Raw genomic sequence first — 15,771 nt, forward strand, 5'->3', positions numbered from 1 at the left:
AACAGTCAGACATTTGCTATGCAGTAGTTTCCCTGAATTGTTACTTGTGAGAAACATGCTGTTTGACCTACTTGCCCACTTGATCATGCAGTAAATTGATCAATGTTCTATTAGCTGGTAATTACACAGCTAAACCTACTTTATCTATGTTTTGTACTTTTCCTGGCAAAAGATGCATCAGTTTGAATGTTTAAATAAGTTTCAACCTTCATGTGAGGTGGTCCTGAACTATTTTGTTTTCCTAGGGAATTTTGATAGCAATATTGCTCAACTCTTAGTTTATTTGTTCCCAACTTACTGTACCTGAACTCATGTGACCTCCCCCACCCCCACCCCTATTCCAGGGAGTTGGATCAACCTTTTTCAGGGGGACACACACGCACCCCTGTCTCAAGGTCATGCACAGGTTATTTTCTACTTTGCAACTGCCATGTTTTTCTTGCATCATTTAGCTGTCCCGAGGCAGCAACCAGTGGGTTCAGGGTTTCATAAACAATTTAAAAAGGCAAGGCTACAATAAGGTGAACAGACATTAGGCAAAGACCTTGAAGAATTGGAGCTGGAAGAAGTAGAGAGCTAGGATAGGCCAGGAGATGAAGATGGGAGATATGAAAAGATGATGGCAGTTAGCAGAAGTATGAAGATACAGAAGAAACAGGAAAGGTTCTGAGAATAATCAAAAACGATTTTCTGTTGGGAATGATTTTAGGTCACTCAGCTGCTTTTTTGGAATAAACAGAGGAAAAGCCCAATTTGCTGCTTGTTTAATAAGCACATCTCTATTGACTTCAGTGGATTTGCAGCTGCTCATGGGGTGCTCCTCAAAGGTTTTTACGTTCTCAGGCATCTAAGTCCTCCATTTGGGTGTGTCTGACATTTTCAAAATCACTACTCAGCCGCTGCCAAATTCCAGAGGAGCCAATGTCCCAAAAGCAGCCACCTTAGCACTGATGCTGCCCAGCAGTTAATGATCCACTCTGAGCCATCACTCAAACCGTAGCCCTAGAGGCGCTGAAGTGGATTTCTCCAAGGAGGCAGAGGAATGCCTACGTGGCAGCAGGACCCAATCTCCTGGATCAACAGGTGAATTGAGAGTCTGCATAAGTTAAGATATCTGTCAGATCTCACATTAGAAGAGCTGGATACAAGCCATCAATGGGCTGTGGGAGCACCACAGGCCCTGTACAATAAACCACACACAGGAAAAGATAGGGTGAGCATAAAAGTGGTATTGAGCAGGAGTCAGACTGCTAGGTTTTGGCTGCTAGGTCAAGGACTATCTAAGCAGCTGAGCTGGCTTAGGTGCCTAATTCCATAAGAGGATTTGTAGCTGAGAATCCGAAGTGGAAGAAGGCACCAATCTTCAGGTCTAAGTCCCTCTGCCTATACTTCTTGGCTGTGTCTAGACTGGCCAGTTTTTCTGGAAAATCAGCCACTTTTCCGGAAAAACTTGCCAGCTGTCTACACTGGCCGCTTGAATTTCCGCAAAAGCACTGACTTCCTACTGTAAGAAATCAGTGCTTTTTGCGGAAATACTATGCTGCTCCTGTTCGGGCAAAAGTCCCTTTTGCGCAAAACTTTTGTGCAACCAGTGTAGACAGCTGAGACTTGTTTTCCGCAAAAAAGCCCCGATTGCAAAAATGGCGATCGGGGCTTTTTTGCGGAAAAGCGTGTCTAGATTGGCCACGGACGCTTTTCCGCAAAAAGTGCTTTTGCAGAAAAGTGTCCGTGCCAATCTAGCCGCTCTGTTCTGAAAATGCCTTTAACGGAAAACTTTTCCATTAAAAGCATTTCCGGAAAATCATGCCAGTCTAGTTGTAGCCCGTCTGTGCATTGACTAACCTTGCTTCCCATTCATCTCCCTGGTTTCAGTGAATCCTTTTGTAGGCACCAAACTCTCCCCATGTGTTGTATGGGGTGCCTGAGCTGTTCATTTAGAGCTCTGCATTCCATTATGCTGTAGGGTGTCTAAATAGAATAGTGGTCCCCTATTTGTTTTGGAAAATATTACCATGTAGCCTCAGTTCTACAAGCTTCTTCTTTTTTTTTTTTTTAATATATGGAAGGCTATAAAAGCCGGCCAACACTTTCCCAGTTTCAAAATTTTGATGACATTTTGCAATGTCATAATAGATACAAATAAAGCATGGTGAATAACGTTGAGGAGCTCTCCCCGCCAATTTTTCCCTCCTTTTTGCAACCAGCTCTCAGAATATAGATACGCCTGAGCTGAGAGTCTCCAAGCAGAGTGAGAAACTAAGTACAAGGTAGTTTAGACTGATGCTTTGCCTTCACTAGGGAAAAAGGCAGAATTTTAGCACGTGTTAATTCATGTGGTAAAATCCTAGCATGGCCTGGGCAGCTATGATTTTAATAGGTGTTAACAAATTGAGCCAAACACTCATAAGCCACCACAAACATGGCAGCTTCCAAGGTATCTATGGGGAGTCAGGGCCATCCAAGTGGAAGCCTTGTTCACTCCGAGCAGTCTTTCTGCTTGTGTCTTGGTGCTGGTGCTGACATGGCTTGCTTGCAACCATGCTACCAGGGCCCGCCCGATTTGCTAGGTGCAAGGAAAGAGCTACATGACATCTCATACAGCTTAGCCTATGTGAATACCTTTGAAAGATGAAGAGGTAATATTGTGTATCCCCATAATACCATCACAGTCTGTCACTTTCTCCTCTGGCCAAGCCTGACTCCACCCCATTTTGTCTACACGGACCTTCTGGAGAATCTGTGGAGGAAGGCAGAGAGGGGTTTCCATAAGGCATATGAACCCCATTGGTATGGAATGGCTCATCCATGTGTGAATTTCAGGGGGCATGATTTGGCTCCATGGCCCTATGTAATTGTACATACCAGACCACAGTTCAGCAGGATTATAATTAACAGTACTGCATTGCGCTGCTGGCAATTTTTTGTTTTGTTTTTATTGGATATGAAATTGACTGCAGAGGAAATAATCAATTACAATATAAGGTTTCCACTCCCACTCCCCCCAGATATCTATTAATGTATTAGGTGGATCATCAAAGAAAGAACTAGACTAAATATGACGTAGTATTTCTTTACCAAGAGGGTATTTCAAAAATATACTTTTTACCCTGACTCTTTAAATTTCTCTCTGTCTAATAGTGCTCTAAATTTGCTCCCAACAGGAGTAAAACCAGTTCTTGCATCTCTGATGTGAGTGGCAATTTTGCCATTGCCTTCAGTAGAAGCAATATCTGTCTGAAGGCAATCTATGACATTTGTTTTCAAGTAACCCACTTCTATAGATTTTTTGTGGTGTTTTGCGCTTCTCCATCCAACATCCTGCTTAGTCACCATCAGCAGGTAGATTGTGTAATGAATGTACTGAAAAACAACATTTGGGTCAAGGTCGCCATTCAACTTCTAAAGGAAAAACATTGTAATGAGGGGGGACCCTCCAAGGGAAGGTTGTTCCAAATTCAGAAAAACACGTCCTTTGTCACGTTCGAAAGGCTGCCCAATAGCATGATGCAAGAACCTGTTCAAACTCTTGTTTTCACTTGGATCCTAGGAAAGGCACTTTTCAGACTCCTGCGGAAAGAGATTAGGCTCAAGGTCTAATGTTCAAAGGTGCTTACAGAAGATAGCTCCTTCCCCGTTGTTACTGACTTTAGACCCTTTTGGAAATCCCATCCCAAGTTTTCTAACCTGGTAGTCTAAAGTTAGGCCCCTAAAATTCACATTTAGGTACCCAACTAAAGATGCTTGATATTGAAAGGTGTTGAGCACCTGCAGCTTCTGTTGACTTCAGTTGGATACATGGGTGCTTATTCCCACTGACCAGCTGGCTTTTTGGTACGCAGTGGGCACTGCCAGAATGCAAACAAATAGCAATAATATGCCAAAATAAACCTTTTCACAATGTGCCATACAAGTAGCAGAGCTTACCAGCAATTCACCTTTGTTGCCAGTAGAGGATGAACATTAAAATGATGTGTGGCTACTTCCTCTGGACCTGCATGCTAAGGAAGAGAAACAACTAAAAGCTCTGGTATTGAACTGGAATCATACAGTGAAAGCCTAACACCCTGAAACCAAATGAAATATTGAGTTGTTTTTTCTTGTACTCAGCTATAAATTAGTCCACACATGGCCTTTTATTTTATAATAGGTGAACAGATAAGACACTGAAATGGCTCCTTGTTGCTCTTTGGGCAGTGACTATTATGGACTAGGTGGCCAAACACTGCCTAACACAATGGGGTCTTGACCTCGTTGAGATCTGGATATGTTCCCTCCAACTAAATCATAATTAACAATAATACTGTTATCACACATCATTACCTCTTAAACTTTGCTGAAATTCAATTTCCTTTGATGAAACTTTTAAGGGAGAAACTAAAAGGGATGCTAATGGAGTGTGACTTCTTTCTTATACACAGAGACCTGAATTACGACAAGGAAATGTTTTAACTGTTTCCATTTCACAGTCATAATTCAGATAACTGACACCTCAACTGTACTTAAAATATGCTGGATAAATCAGATACTTGTTCTGACATGGAGAAGAAAATGAAAATAGTGTGCAGCATTTTGAAAAGGACAAGTATAAAGGATTATTTCTTTCTGCCTGCTGTAGTATCAGGAAAAATACAGACTTTGTGAGTGAAATTCTGCCCTCACTAACACTTGTGCCATTCACTTGCCTCACTGAGGAAATTCCAGGGTAGTTCATTAGAATCTTACAGCTGTTCTGCATAGCTGCTTGCTGACTGAATGTTACTTATTACTTTATACCATGATACTGCTTCAAAGCCCTGCTCTGAACCCGGACAAGAGGCTATGAGAGTCCTTACTCAAAGGCGTTTGCAGCATACACATATAAATGAGGAGAGAACAAAATATTATTATTTCCATTTTACAGATGGGAAACCTAAAAAAAAGCGAGGTTAAATGACTTGCCCAAGCTTGCACAAAGCCTGCAGTACAGCCAGCTATTGAGCCCAAGTCTCTACTGTCCCAGTCCATAGCTTTAGCCACAAACCAACCTGAGCTTCAGTGAACAAATCTACAGAAGAACTTAAACATTTCAGCACTACTGTGAACCTCAAACCCCACTCCCAGCTGCTGCTTAACATGGGAGTCCCCTGAAGTCCATAGGTACCTACATTTATGTTGGTTAAGTCTCCTACACACATATGTCGTGATTCTACCCAGCTACTCAGAGCTTTAGTACAGGGATGGGAAAATTCCTGGTCTGCCAGGGTTAGCTCCGAGTGGGCCCCCACTGTTATATTTACCTGCACGACTGCAGGTACCAGCAACCACAGGCCCCGTTGGCTGGGGAACACCATTCCCATCGAATGGGAGCTGCGGGAAGTGGTCCATTTCAGGAGACTGCCTTAATCACAAGAATACTGGTTATAAGGTGTGGTGAGAAAGCAGGGGCAGATTAGGAGTTTGAGGGGCTCTGGAGCAGAGCAAGTGGGCAAAGCCTACACTACACCTTCCACTACAAGTTCCTCCATACCCCAGCACCCTGGTGTAGGGGCTTTCCATGCCCCAACCGGCCCCCATGTCTGGCACACCTGTCTAGGGCAGGGTCAGAGTATGTGTACTTCCCCACTCTCTAGCAGGAATGATGGGCAGGTGGAGTGGGACAAGTTCCTGCACTTGTACCTCAAACCCAATCTCCAGCAGGAGCGGCAGGTGGGCAGAGTGGGCCAGGGCACAGGGCCCATTTTTCTGGGGACCTCCCAATTGGCCAGAGCCCCTAGGCATGGTTCCCATAGGATCAATGCCTAATCCATCACCATGAGGAAGACTGGCCGGTTTTAGGCACCTAACTCCAGGAGAGACCTCTTGACTGTGAACCCATAGGAGTGAAGGCAGGTGCTTTCCTTTGGCCTTAGTTAGATACCCAACTCTCTAATCTCCTGACCCCTTTCCTCAGCATTTCCTACTAGCTAACTTAATCAACTGCCCATTTTGTTGCTGGCCTCCCTTTGTTAGGCACCTAATTCTCTCCATATAAATCATATGGTGCCTGGGCACCTAAGGTGGGTTGCACATTCCACTGGGCAGCAGGGTGCCTTGGAGTTAGTCACTGATACACCTAATTCCCCTTTGTGGATCTAGCCCCTGTTGTGTTCCAAACCCTAATTGCCACTGGGAATATGACCAGACATCTCTTCGCACTATTAAAGGTTAATTAGAAAATTCTTTGCTATTAGCTCCTAGAGCGAAACTTTCCAAGACTGGCACCAGATCCGTCTCTGTGGAGTGTTCTTTTCTTGGTGAAGCAATGCACCCTGGTTACAGTGGCCGTCAGTTTAATATTTCATTAAGTTTCTGGAGGGTGTCTGTCCGCATGATTTCAGCTGTTGATTTGACCTCCCCAGGTTTCCACTTGCAAAAAAAGGAAACTCTGTCAGGTTAAATCAAGGCTACTCCTGGGAGAAATTAGAGGCAGCTGCAAAGACTTCATGCCCAAGCAATCCCCGTGGAGTCATGGGCAATTTGGAAAGCTGCAGTAATTGGGGCCAGACACAGAATTACAAGCAGGCATAAATTTGCCTGTCCCTGGGCTCGGTACAAATTGGTCAGATTACTGCAAGCTCATTCCAGCATTCTTGTGCATACACATTATGATACAGTTGTTAATTATATGGCCATGTCTAATTTTTCTCCAATAGGACCTGCTTTAGCTCTTCCCCACCTCAGCTCCTTGTCTCAGGTTTTGTCTACACTGGAAAGATTTGGTGACAAAAGTGCTGTCATTCATAAGACACCAAAAATAAAGTTGCCAAATCATCTTTACACTGCCACCCTTTGTCGGCATATCACGGCCACACTGTTAGTTTTCCTGTTGGCAGAAAAAGCAATGGGGGGGGGGGGAAGGGAAATGCATCCCACAGCACCTAGCATCACCTTCAGTTACTAAACACTATGGCTACATCTACACTGGCACCCTTTTCCGGAAATGCTTAAAACAGAACAGTTTTCTGTTATAAGTATTTCCGGAAAAAGCGCATCTACATTGGCACGGACGCTTTTCCGGAAAAGCGTCCGTGCCAATGTAGACACGCTTTTCCACAAAAAAGCCCCGATCGTCATTTTCGCAATCGGGGCTTTTTTGTGGAAAACACTACTGGCCCTTTTCCGGAACAATTTTCCGGAAAAGGACTTTTGCCTGAATGGGAGCCGTATAGTTTTTCCGGAAAAACACTGACAATTTTACATTAGATCGTCAGTGCTTTTCCGGAAATTCAAAGGGCCAGTGTAGACAGCTGGCAAGTTATTCCGGAAAAGCGGCTGATTTTCCGGAATAAGTGGCCAGTGTAGACACAGCCTATGGGAATGCACAACATAGCAAGAGCCATTTTGAAAAAATATCTTGTCAGCCATCTCTTGGCTTCCCAGCCTTCCCAGGGCTTACTTTTGTGCCACTTGAATGACCATCCTTGCTGCAAACTCTAGCAACTGCTGTGAGAAATCGTGAATCCCAGACTTCTCTCCCATGTTGTATTCAATGTGCTTAGGACATTGCACATTCCAGCGGAGCTCCTTATGCACTTGATAGATAAGGATGAAGACTCAGTTGCGGATGATGATGTGAGCAACAGGGACAGTAGCAAAGTGGCATTTCATTGGGCTGGCACAGAGCAGTGGGATGAAGAGCAGTGGCTACAGAACTTTTGGATGCATAAAACAACCTTCCTGGAGCTGTGTGCTGCACTGCAGCACAAGAACACCCAGATGAGAGCTATTTTCTTAGTCCAGAAGAGTACTTCAATTGCTTTATGGAAGCTGGTAACTCCTGATTGCTACCGTTCAGTTGCACATCAGTTTGAAGTGGGGAAGTCTACTGTTGTGGCATTACTTTTGCATGTGTGCAGAGCATTACGTCACATTTTGCTGCCCATCACTGAATAGCAGTGAGGGCCAGTTCAACAACAGGCTAAGCTGATGCTGCATGGTTCTTGAATGTGCCCTTGCCAGACTGAAAAGGAGATGGAGGTGTTTTTCTGGCAGGCTGGGCCTTCTGGAGTATCGTATCCACATTGTGGCGGCCACATGCTTTTGCTTACATAATTACTGTGAAAGTAAGGGTGAAGTGTTCGTGCATCTAGGCTCTGTATCTCATTCTTTCACCTACCGCCAGTTAGAACAGCCAGACACACATGCTGTCAGAGGAGCCTGTAGGGTGGCCATCTGTACAAGGAAGACTGGAGAAACCACTTTGATAGTGAGTGACACTATCATTTCTGTGTAGAGGGTTTTTCCCCCCAGTCTGATCCCACTGCTCATCCTGAGAGAGGCATTCCCATGAAACCAAGGGATATTACAGCTTCCACAGGGGCCAGCGTGATTGGTGTGGGTCATGTCACAAAATAAACTCATGGAAACCTGAATCATACAAGATGGCTGAATTTTCACAAGGACAGCAAGAAGTCCATCCTTCCCCTTCCTCATCTGTCATGAGGGAACTAGTACTTGTCAAAGAGTCAGATTTTAACATAGAGAAAACAACCTTTTGGAAACAGGTGAAATTTCCAAAAGTAATACACTTGTGGCCAACACACAACCTGTAAAATTAAAACCAACAGAGTTAGAGTTTGGCAAAGTTATAAGCAACTGGAAACAGCATGTTATAATGGGACAAGAATTTAAGCTTAGTAATAAGTAAGTGCTACCAGCCTCACCAGTAGTAATGGCATTATAAACAGCTAGTTGTAACCAGATGTAGCTCATAATGTTTTTATATTCTCTACATTATTAGTGGCCCTTTATTAACACAGTCATCTGCAATGAATTAAACAGACTTTCAGTGATATCTTTCAAAAGAGGGTAGGGGAGATACAATAGTTCCCATGATCAGCTAGAACAGCAGGAAGAGTTTGGGGACAAATGGCAATATGGGAAGTGGGGGGGGGAGAGAAAAAAAAATCAATCAGCTATACATGCTGCATTTAACAGAATATCAAGGGCTATAGCAAGTTCAGGTAGAATCAACCCTTCAAAACAAACTGTAATTAATTAGTAATCTCCAAAGGCTGTTCTCCCTTCTTTGTGCCTCTCACTATTTCCTCATATCTCCAGCCAATTGCAAGAACTTTCCTGATTGCATAAGAATTGATTTCTCTATAGATGAAGAAATTCTTCTCAGGGCTAATGAGATTATATTGCAAACAATCTGATGAAGCAGCTACTCGCTTTACTTAAGCTATGTCCATAGTCCTGGAAGACTAAGGCTATCTCTACACTACATATTACTTCAGTATAATTTATGTTGCTCAGGGAAGTGAATAAACAATACCTGAGTGATGTAAGTTACACTAACCTAACTGCGGTCCATACAGGTGCTATGTTGGCAGGAGTTAAGGCAAGAGGAGAGCTCTCTCCCATTGGTTTAGAGCGCCTTCACCAGCAGTGCCACGGGACAATGATGCAGCTACATTACTGTAGTGTAGACAAGGTGTTACATGAAGAAAAGTGGGCCCTCACATGATGAAATATAATATTTTGGGGAGCAGTTTTCCACCCCTGGGCTGGCTTTTAAGCTGACATGCATTGGCATAAGCTTTATTGAGGATCTGGACCCTTGGCATCAGGCCTCTAAAAACAACAACAACAACCACCACCTTCCTTATTTAAAACAAAACAAAACAAAACAAAACACGCTACTAGTTTCATTGAACCCTATCCTTTCCTCCTATCCCTCTTTGCTCCCACAATTAGAGCAAACCAATATCCAAGTCTATAGTTTAACAGAACCAGTTTTTAGTTGTGCAGCATGCAGCCATATTCATTCGGGAATTCATTCCATCAAACATCTTCAATTGTCAGCTCATGTCTAGTCGCCTCATCAATATTTTTAAGCTGCCGTAATTCCCATTCTTGCTGTTTTGCTTCCTATTTTAAAGAGAAAAATGTTTAGCTTCGGACACTGCTCTGTTGTGATGCATCCTCAGTATAGCCAATGTAACAGGACTTTTTTCTACAACTAACAAACCAATCAACCATCTGCGTGATTTAGTAAAGGCCTGATTCCCCTTCCACACTACTTAAACAGCAACTGTACTACATAATACAATAGTTACTATGGATTTACACTAGCATAATAGCTATTGGAATTTGATGCTGAGTATGAGCAAAATTGAAAGCCCCATCCAAAGCCCACTGAAGTTAATAGAAGGGCTTGTGACTTTGTGACAGCCAGTAGACTAAATTGTAGGAGTTGGAGTCATCACATAGTAGAAAGCCTGGAGAAAAGAAATGCATCTCACACAGGGTTGGTCTACATACATTTGCACAAAATTCAAAGTATGTCTAAGGTTTAACTAAGCCAAACATTTAAATAAATAATAAAAATGTTCCACTTTTTTTTTTTAGTGCTGACACCACTTTTAATATTAGTTGGAATTGCTGGGAAAAATTTGCACTGTTAAGTCAAAGGCTATTGAGTGTTCTAAAGAGAATTTGACATGAAGCAAATCCCAGACATGAACTTGAAGCAATTGCCTGCATTGGCTTTATTCACGCTCTCCAGCTTTCTACTTGGAGTTAATTATTTTTATTCCATTATTATTGTGGCTTATTTATAGCTTGATCTCAAAGCATGAGAAATGTAGTTCTTTGCAAACTCAATTAATTCAGCCTCCAAAAAAGAATCTGTATCTTCTATTTGCATATCTACAAGTTTATCTCCAAAACATAATCATTTTAAGCAAGTCCCCAAAAGAGGTTTATAGAAGACAAATAGTCATTGCAAAACACAAGCAAAAAAAAATTTAAATCAAGCAACCAAGCATGAGCAAACTTTCCATTAGAACTGTATGGAAGTTTTCCAACAGAAAAATACTGATTTTATGGAAATAAATGTATAGATTGATTAAACCTGATATAATCCAAGCTAGTGTCCAACAGAAGCCTGCCTGGTTTCCAGATAAGTCATCTGCTTGTTTACTTCCTCAGCTCTTTGGCAGCTGTGGTTTCCAGGAAGCATATTTTGTTTAGGAAACAACAACAACAAAACAAAACATTGTAGAATTTCACTTCTTAAAAAAAATTGGGGGGGGAGGGTGTGTGTGTGTGTGTGTGTGTGTGTGTGTGTGTGTGTGTGTGTGTGTGGTGCAGGGGAAATGTCCCAAATTAGAATGAAAAGCAAAAGGCTTGACATTTCTCTTACTGGAAACCTGAATTTCACCATGAAAAACTGCATGTTAATCACTATTAAAAAGGATACACATAAATGCATCACAAGTACAACCCTCCTAAGAATTAGAGCTGGTCAAGAAATGAGAGGAAGGTGTTTTTAAAAGTTTTACAACACTCCTCATTGATGTTCAAATTAAAAAAGAGAAAAGATTTTGAAGTTTCTGGAGCAGCTTTAGAACTGAACACTGGAGATGCAAAAAAAAAAAAAAAAAATCCCTCTTCCCCTCCTGAACAAAACAACCCACCTCAAAAAACCCTTGAAAATACTGATGCCCACCCCCCCTCTGAATTTCAATTACCTTTAACAAGCTTTACTGAAGTTGGTATGGAAAGCCCAGTGATAAAAAGGAGGCTATCATGTATGTGAACCATAGGCTACACATTTATTTTGTGAGTATTCATTCTAGTGGAGTTCAAGCAAAGAATTTAAATTACACAACTTTTATCAGCTTATTAAGAAAGTCCTGAACAGTTACTGGAAAGATTTGGATTTACCCTCTAGATGTTGATTGAATGTCATGCGGCTTAATCATGTCTGAAAATGTTTAAGAAAAAGTGTATTTACCAATAGTTTTTTTTCAAATGTCCTTTTTCTTCTTTTTCTTACTGTGGGATCTTTTATACCAGGAATTTCACTAACTAACCATGCAAAAGCACTTTTAGGAGTTACTTTGGCTGTCTTCTTAGATGGTTCATCAGGGACTTCAGCTGCTACACTTATTATAGGGGTAAACATTGTCTTGAGGCTTGGCGCTTCACTGGATTCTTCGGAAGCCAAAACTGTTGAAAGTCTTCTTCTAGGAACTACAGCCCAAGAACTGTGGCTCATCTCATGACCCGATTCCTCTGGGTCGAATACAGTGGAAAGCTTTCTTGGAAAAGTGACTTGAGAAATGAGCTTGTCAAGGTGCTTTTGTTGTTCTTGGGATGATGCTTGCTTCTGGAAGGATGTTTTTGGCATTGGAGACCCATAAAGTCTCTTATTGATGTTTTGTTCTCTCATAGATGGATTCGTCATGTCCACCAGAGATAACATACTTTGGGAGAACATTGAATCCACTGGAGTACTATGTTTCACCGCTGCCTTTTTCGAAGATCTTTTGACATTTAAGAAAGAATCTTCTTCTTCCGACATCTTCTAATTCGGTTATGTCTTTAGTACAAAAAAAAAAAAAAATTAGCCTTTGAAGGGCTATGAAATCTATTTCCATGTATAACAGGGTATCACAATACGAATGAGACAGCCACCATTAGGGAAATTTCACTGTAAACTTCTATCATGTTTATTCACTGCCACAAGTTACACATTTGTTTGCTTTTTAAAGTGCAGCTGATAGCAGTTTAAGTCTCTCAAGTATTTAAAGAAAATACTCCCAAGTGCTTTTGTGTAAGCTCAGAGGTTATAGGGAGCTATTCTTTTTTGACGATTGTTTGAAGTAGTGCCACTTCAAAATAGAAGGAAGGAGCATTAGAAGATTTCTCACTGCAAAGTGATCTATACAGTTTTCTTTCTTGAAGAACAGAAATAAGACAAGGAGGAACTCTCAGATGTGGAGCTGTGCACTAGGACTTTCATGTATTTAAAGATATTTCAGGATACCTGAAACATTCATTAAAATAGTGACAGCTGGGTAATCAGGTTCCTCCAGTTCACCACAGAGACCTAATAGTCCTCTTAGGTTGGAGAATTTCAATGGCAGGTGATAACTGCTGCATTCTGAGTCAATTAGTGTAGCATAAACCCAGTTATAGTAGTGAAACTTTGCTATAAAAAGAGAGAAACCCAATCAATTAACATTCTGGGAATATTTCACTCAAATTGAGAACTTGAAGTCACTGGTAACACTCCCATTGATCTCAGCGGGACAGGATCAGACCCCATGCAGCATTTAGCTATCTGCTCCAATTGATTAGGAAGTGATTCCATTGTATTTGAAAATATTTCCTTCTTTTACTTGCCTTCCAGGCTCTAACTTTAGGATGCCTCAGGCTCTGAGGACAACACAAATCAGCTCTGCCCTCTGCTTTAGGTGTTTGGACCAGATCCTGCAGTAGTAATCTGCCCAAGCACAGGCATGTACAATATGCAGGCCTTAATAATACCACAATGCTTGCAGAGGAACAAAGAAGCTTTGACTTTTTAAGGAGAACAAAATTGGGTTTTGGATGTATTTTTTGGAAGGTCATACAAGTATTGGGTCAGTGTTCTTATACATCTTGTCTGTTTTATAAAAGAGTTCATTTATAAAGCTTGTAGTGTTCGCTATTTTAAGGGCTGCTTAAACTAAACTTTCTCATCTCTGCACTCCAAGCAAAATAGAGCTAAAAAGATCTTACAACAACAACAAAACAATCAATCCTTCTGCTGACGAAGTCAGACCTAATTCTCTGCTGCTTGCCACACGACCCTGTGTAGTTCTTTTCACCTGTGCCCAATACCATCATTTGGGTTTAGAAGAGTTTTACATCCATGCACAGGTGTTAAAAGGCACAAGGGAAAAGACATGGAGACTCAGGAACATTAATCCTTTTAAAGCCACCAGAATACCCCATTAAAGACATTTCTCACCAGGACTTTCATTCAGATGTATCTTTTAAAAGTACAGGTAGTTTCTGCTGCATTGTTATAGAACTCAGCTGAGAGGAGCTGCTTTTTCTTTCCCTGTGAGAAGTGTCTGGAGTGACATTTTTTTCCTTCAAAAATGAAATAATCATTGTTTCTGTAGAAGCCCACTTCAGGTACTTACCAAGGTAGTAGCATTAAATTGAATTATTTTAATTAATAACACTTAGGGCACTTAGCTAACTTAAGCTTTCCCTTATGAGCAATTTAATTAAAGAAATGAGGTAAATCACAAGCCTAGGTTAAAGTTTGCCTATTAAATTGAACATTAGTCCTCCTCTAAAGTTAGCATGCAGGGTTTAGACTTCATTTTCAAAAGTGTCTGATGTGGCTAGCCATAGAGTGGTAAGTACTTTCCTATATTTAGATAAAATAAGTGACCTGGATATGAAGGAAATTTAACAGATAAACAGGAAACAAAAGAAAACAAACAAACCCAAAACATCACATGCTGGAACATTAGGTTCGCTAGTGTGAAAACCATTCCATAACTTGGAATTGTTTTGACAATAATGAAACCAGCTTAGGTGAATTCCATCTGGACAAATTCAGACTGGAAATAAGATGTCAATTTTTTAACAGGAAGAGTAATCAACCAGTGGGCTGCAGTGGATTTCCTATCACTGACCATTTTTAAATAAAGACTAGATGCTTTTCTAAAAGACCTGCAATGGGAATTATTTTGGGGAAATTCTAAAGGTCGAACTACAGGATTGTAGTGGTCCCTGCTAGCCTTGAAATCTACAAAACAAAGTCTTACCAGTCCTGCTGGACCTACCCAACACACAGCCTTCTTTAGTATCACTCTCCTGGTTCCAAATCATATCCTTTAGATTGCAGCTACAGTTGAGTTCTTATAGCCCAAATAGCTTCCCAGAATCCTTTGTTATGTGGGGGATGGGAATTCATCCTTTAAATTCCTCCCAGTCACATATTTGTCCACCTCTGATCTGCTCCAAATTTCAAAGAGAAGAAAAAAACAATAACAAAATGAGCTCATCATTGGGAATTGGGGTTAGAATCTCTCTAGAATTTGTAGGCTAAGGACATGTAGAAATGGCTTGAAATAAATGCCTCCAAAATATCAGTTCCTGGATGAGAAATATTCAGATTGAAATGATATCGTTTACACATAGCACCCACATTAGCTTTCAAAGCCTATTAAACACGTATTAAGGCTCCAATTTGGTCACGGACGTTACACAAAAGTCATGGAATGTATGATTTCTAGAGACCTCTGTGACTTCAGCCATGGTGACTATGAGCTGTAGGGTCCCTGACCTCACTGGTGGTGGGGGTCCCTGAGCTCCCAGCTACCCTGGCAGAAGAGTGACTCTGCAACTCCCAGACACCATGGGTGGCAGACCCCCTTGTAATTCTAGGCCCTGTGAGTGTCATGGTTACCCCGCTGCTTCTAACTGCTGCAGGCAGCAGTGGTGGTGGTGGGGTGGTATCCTGCAGCTCTCAGCTACTATGGGCAGCAGGAGCCCCCAGAGCTCTGAGTGGGACCTTGCAGCTGCCCAGCTTCTGAGAGGGGTTGTGGTCACCCAGCAGCACCCCATGGATATTTTTAGTGAAAGTCAGGAACAGGTTAGATGCAGGGGTGATGTGTGGGTGGTGGGGTGGGACAAAGGGCCGTGTGACCCCCAAATGCCATGGGCTAGGGCTAGAGGGCCAGTAGATGGCAGGCAGAGCTGTCCTGGTCCCCATGCTTTGGGCAGGAGGCACAGGGCCCATGGCAGCCAGAGAAACTAGTGGGGGATCTGGCGCTGGCAACACTCACAAGTGTTGCAAAGTCAATCAATGCAGCTGGGAGCCAGGGGAGCAGAGCGGGTTGTGGCCAAGTTGCTCCACTCCCCCTTGCCCCCCCCTCCCCCCAGCCACTGGGGAGTGTGGGGAGGGGTCCCAACTCCTGCTAGTCCCTTGTTACTAAAATATCTGTGACAAAATCT

General features: G+C 42.2%; 1 protein-coding gene across 1 annotated transcript; it reads right to left on the reverse strand.

Moving 5' to 3' along the window:
* Positions 1 to 8,266: 8,266 nt before the first annotated feature.
* On the reverse strand, positions 8,267 to 14,722 carry CCDC201 (coiled-coil domain containing 201). Its single transcript, XM_075921703.2, has 3 exons — positions 14,580 to 14,722; positions 11,762 to 12,349; positions 8,267 to 9,891 (listed from the first exon to the last, which is right to left on the reverse strand). The coding sequence occupies exons 2-3, from the start codon at positions 12,329 to 12,331 to the stop codon at positions 9,805 to 9,807; spliced, it is 657 nt and encodes a 218-aa protein (XP_075777818.1). The 5' UTR covers positions 12,332 to 12,349; positions 14,580 to 14,722; the 3' UTR covers positions 8,267 to 9,804.
* Between the last annotated feature and the right edge of the window lie 1,049 nt (positions 14,723 to 15,771).

The sequence above is a fragment of the Pelodiscus sinensis genome, chromosome 2 (assembly GCF_052426305.1).
Source record: "Pelodiscus sinensis isolate ZL-2025 chromosome 2, ASM5242630v1, whole genome shotgun sequence".
Lineage (NCBI taxonomy): Eukaryota > Metazoa > Chordata > Testudines > Trionychidae > Pelodiscus > Pelodiscus sinensis.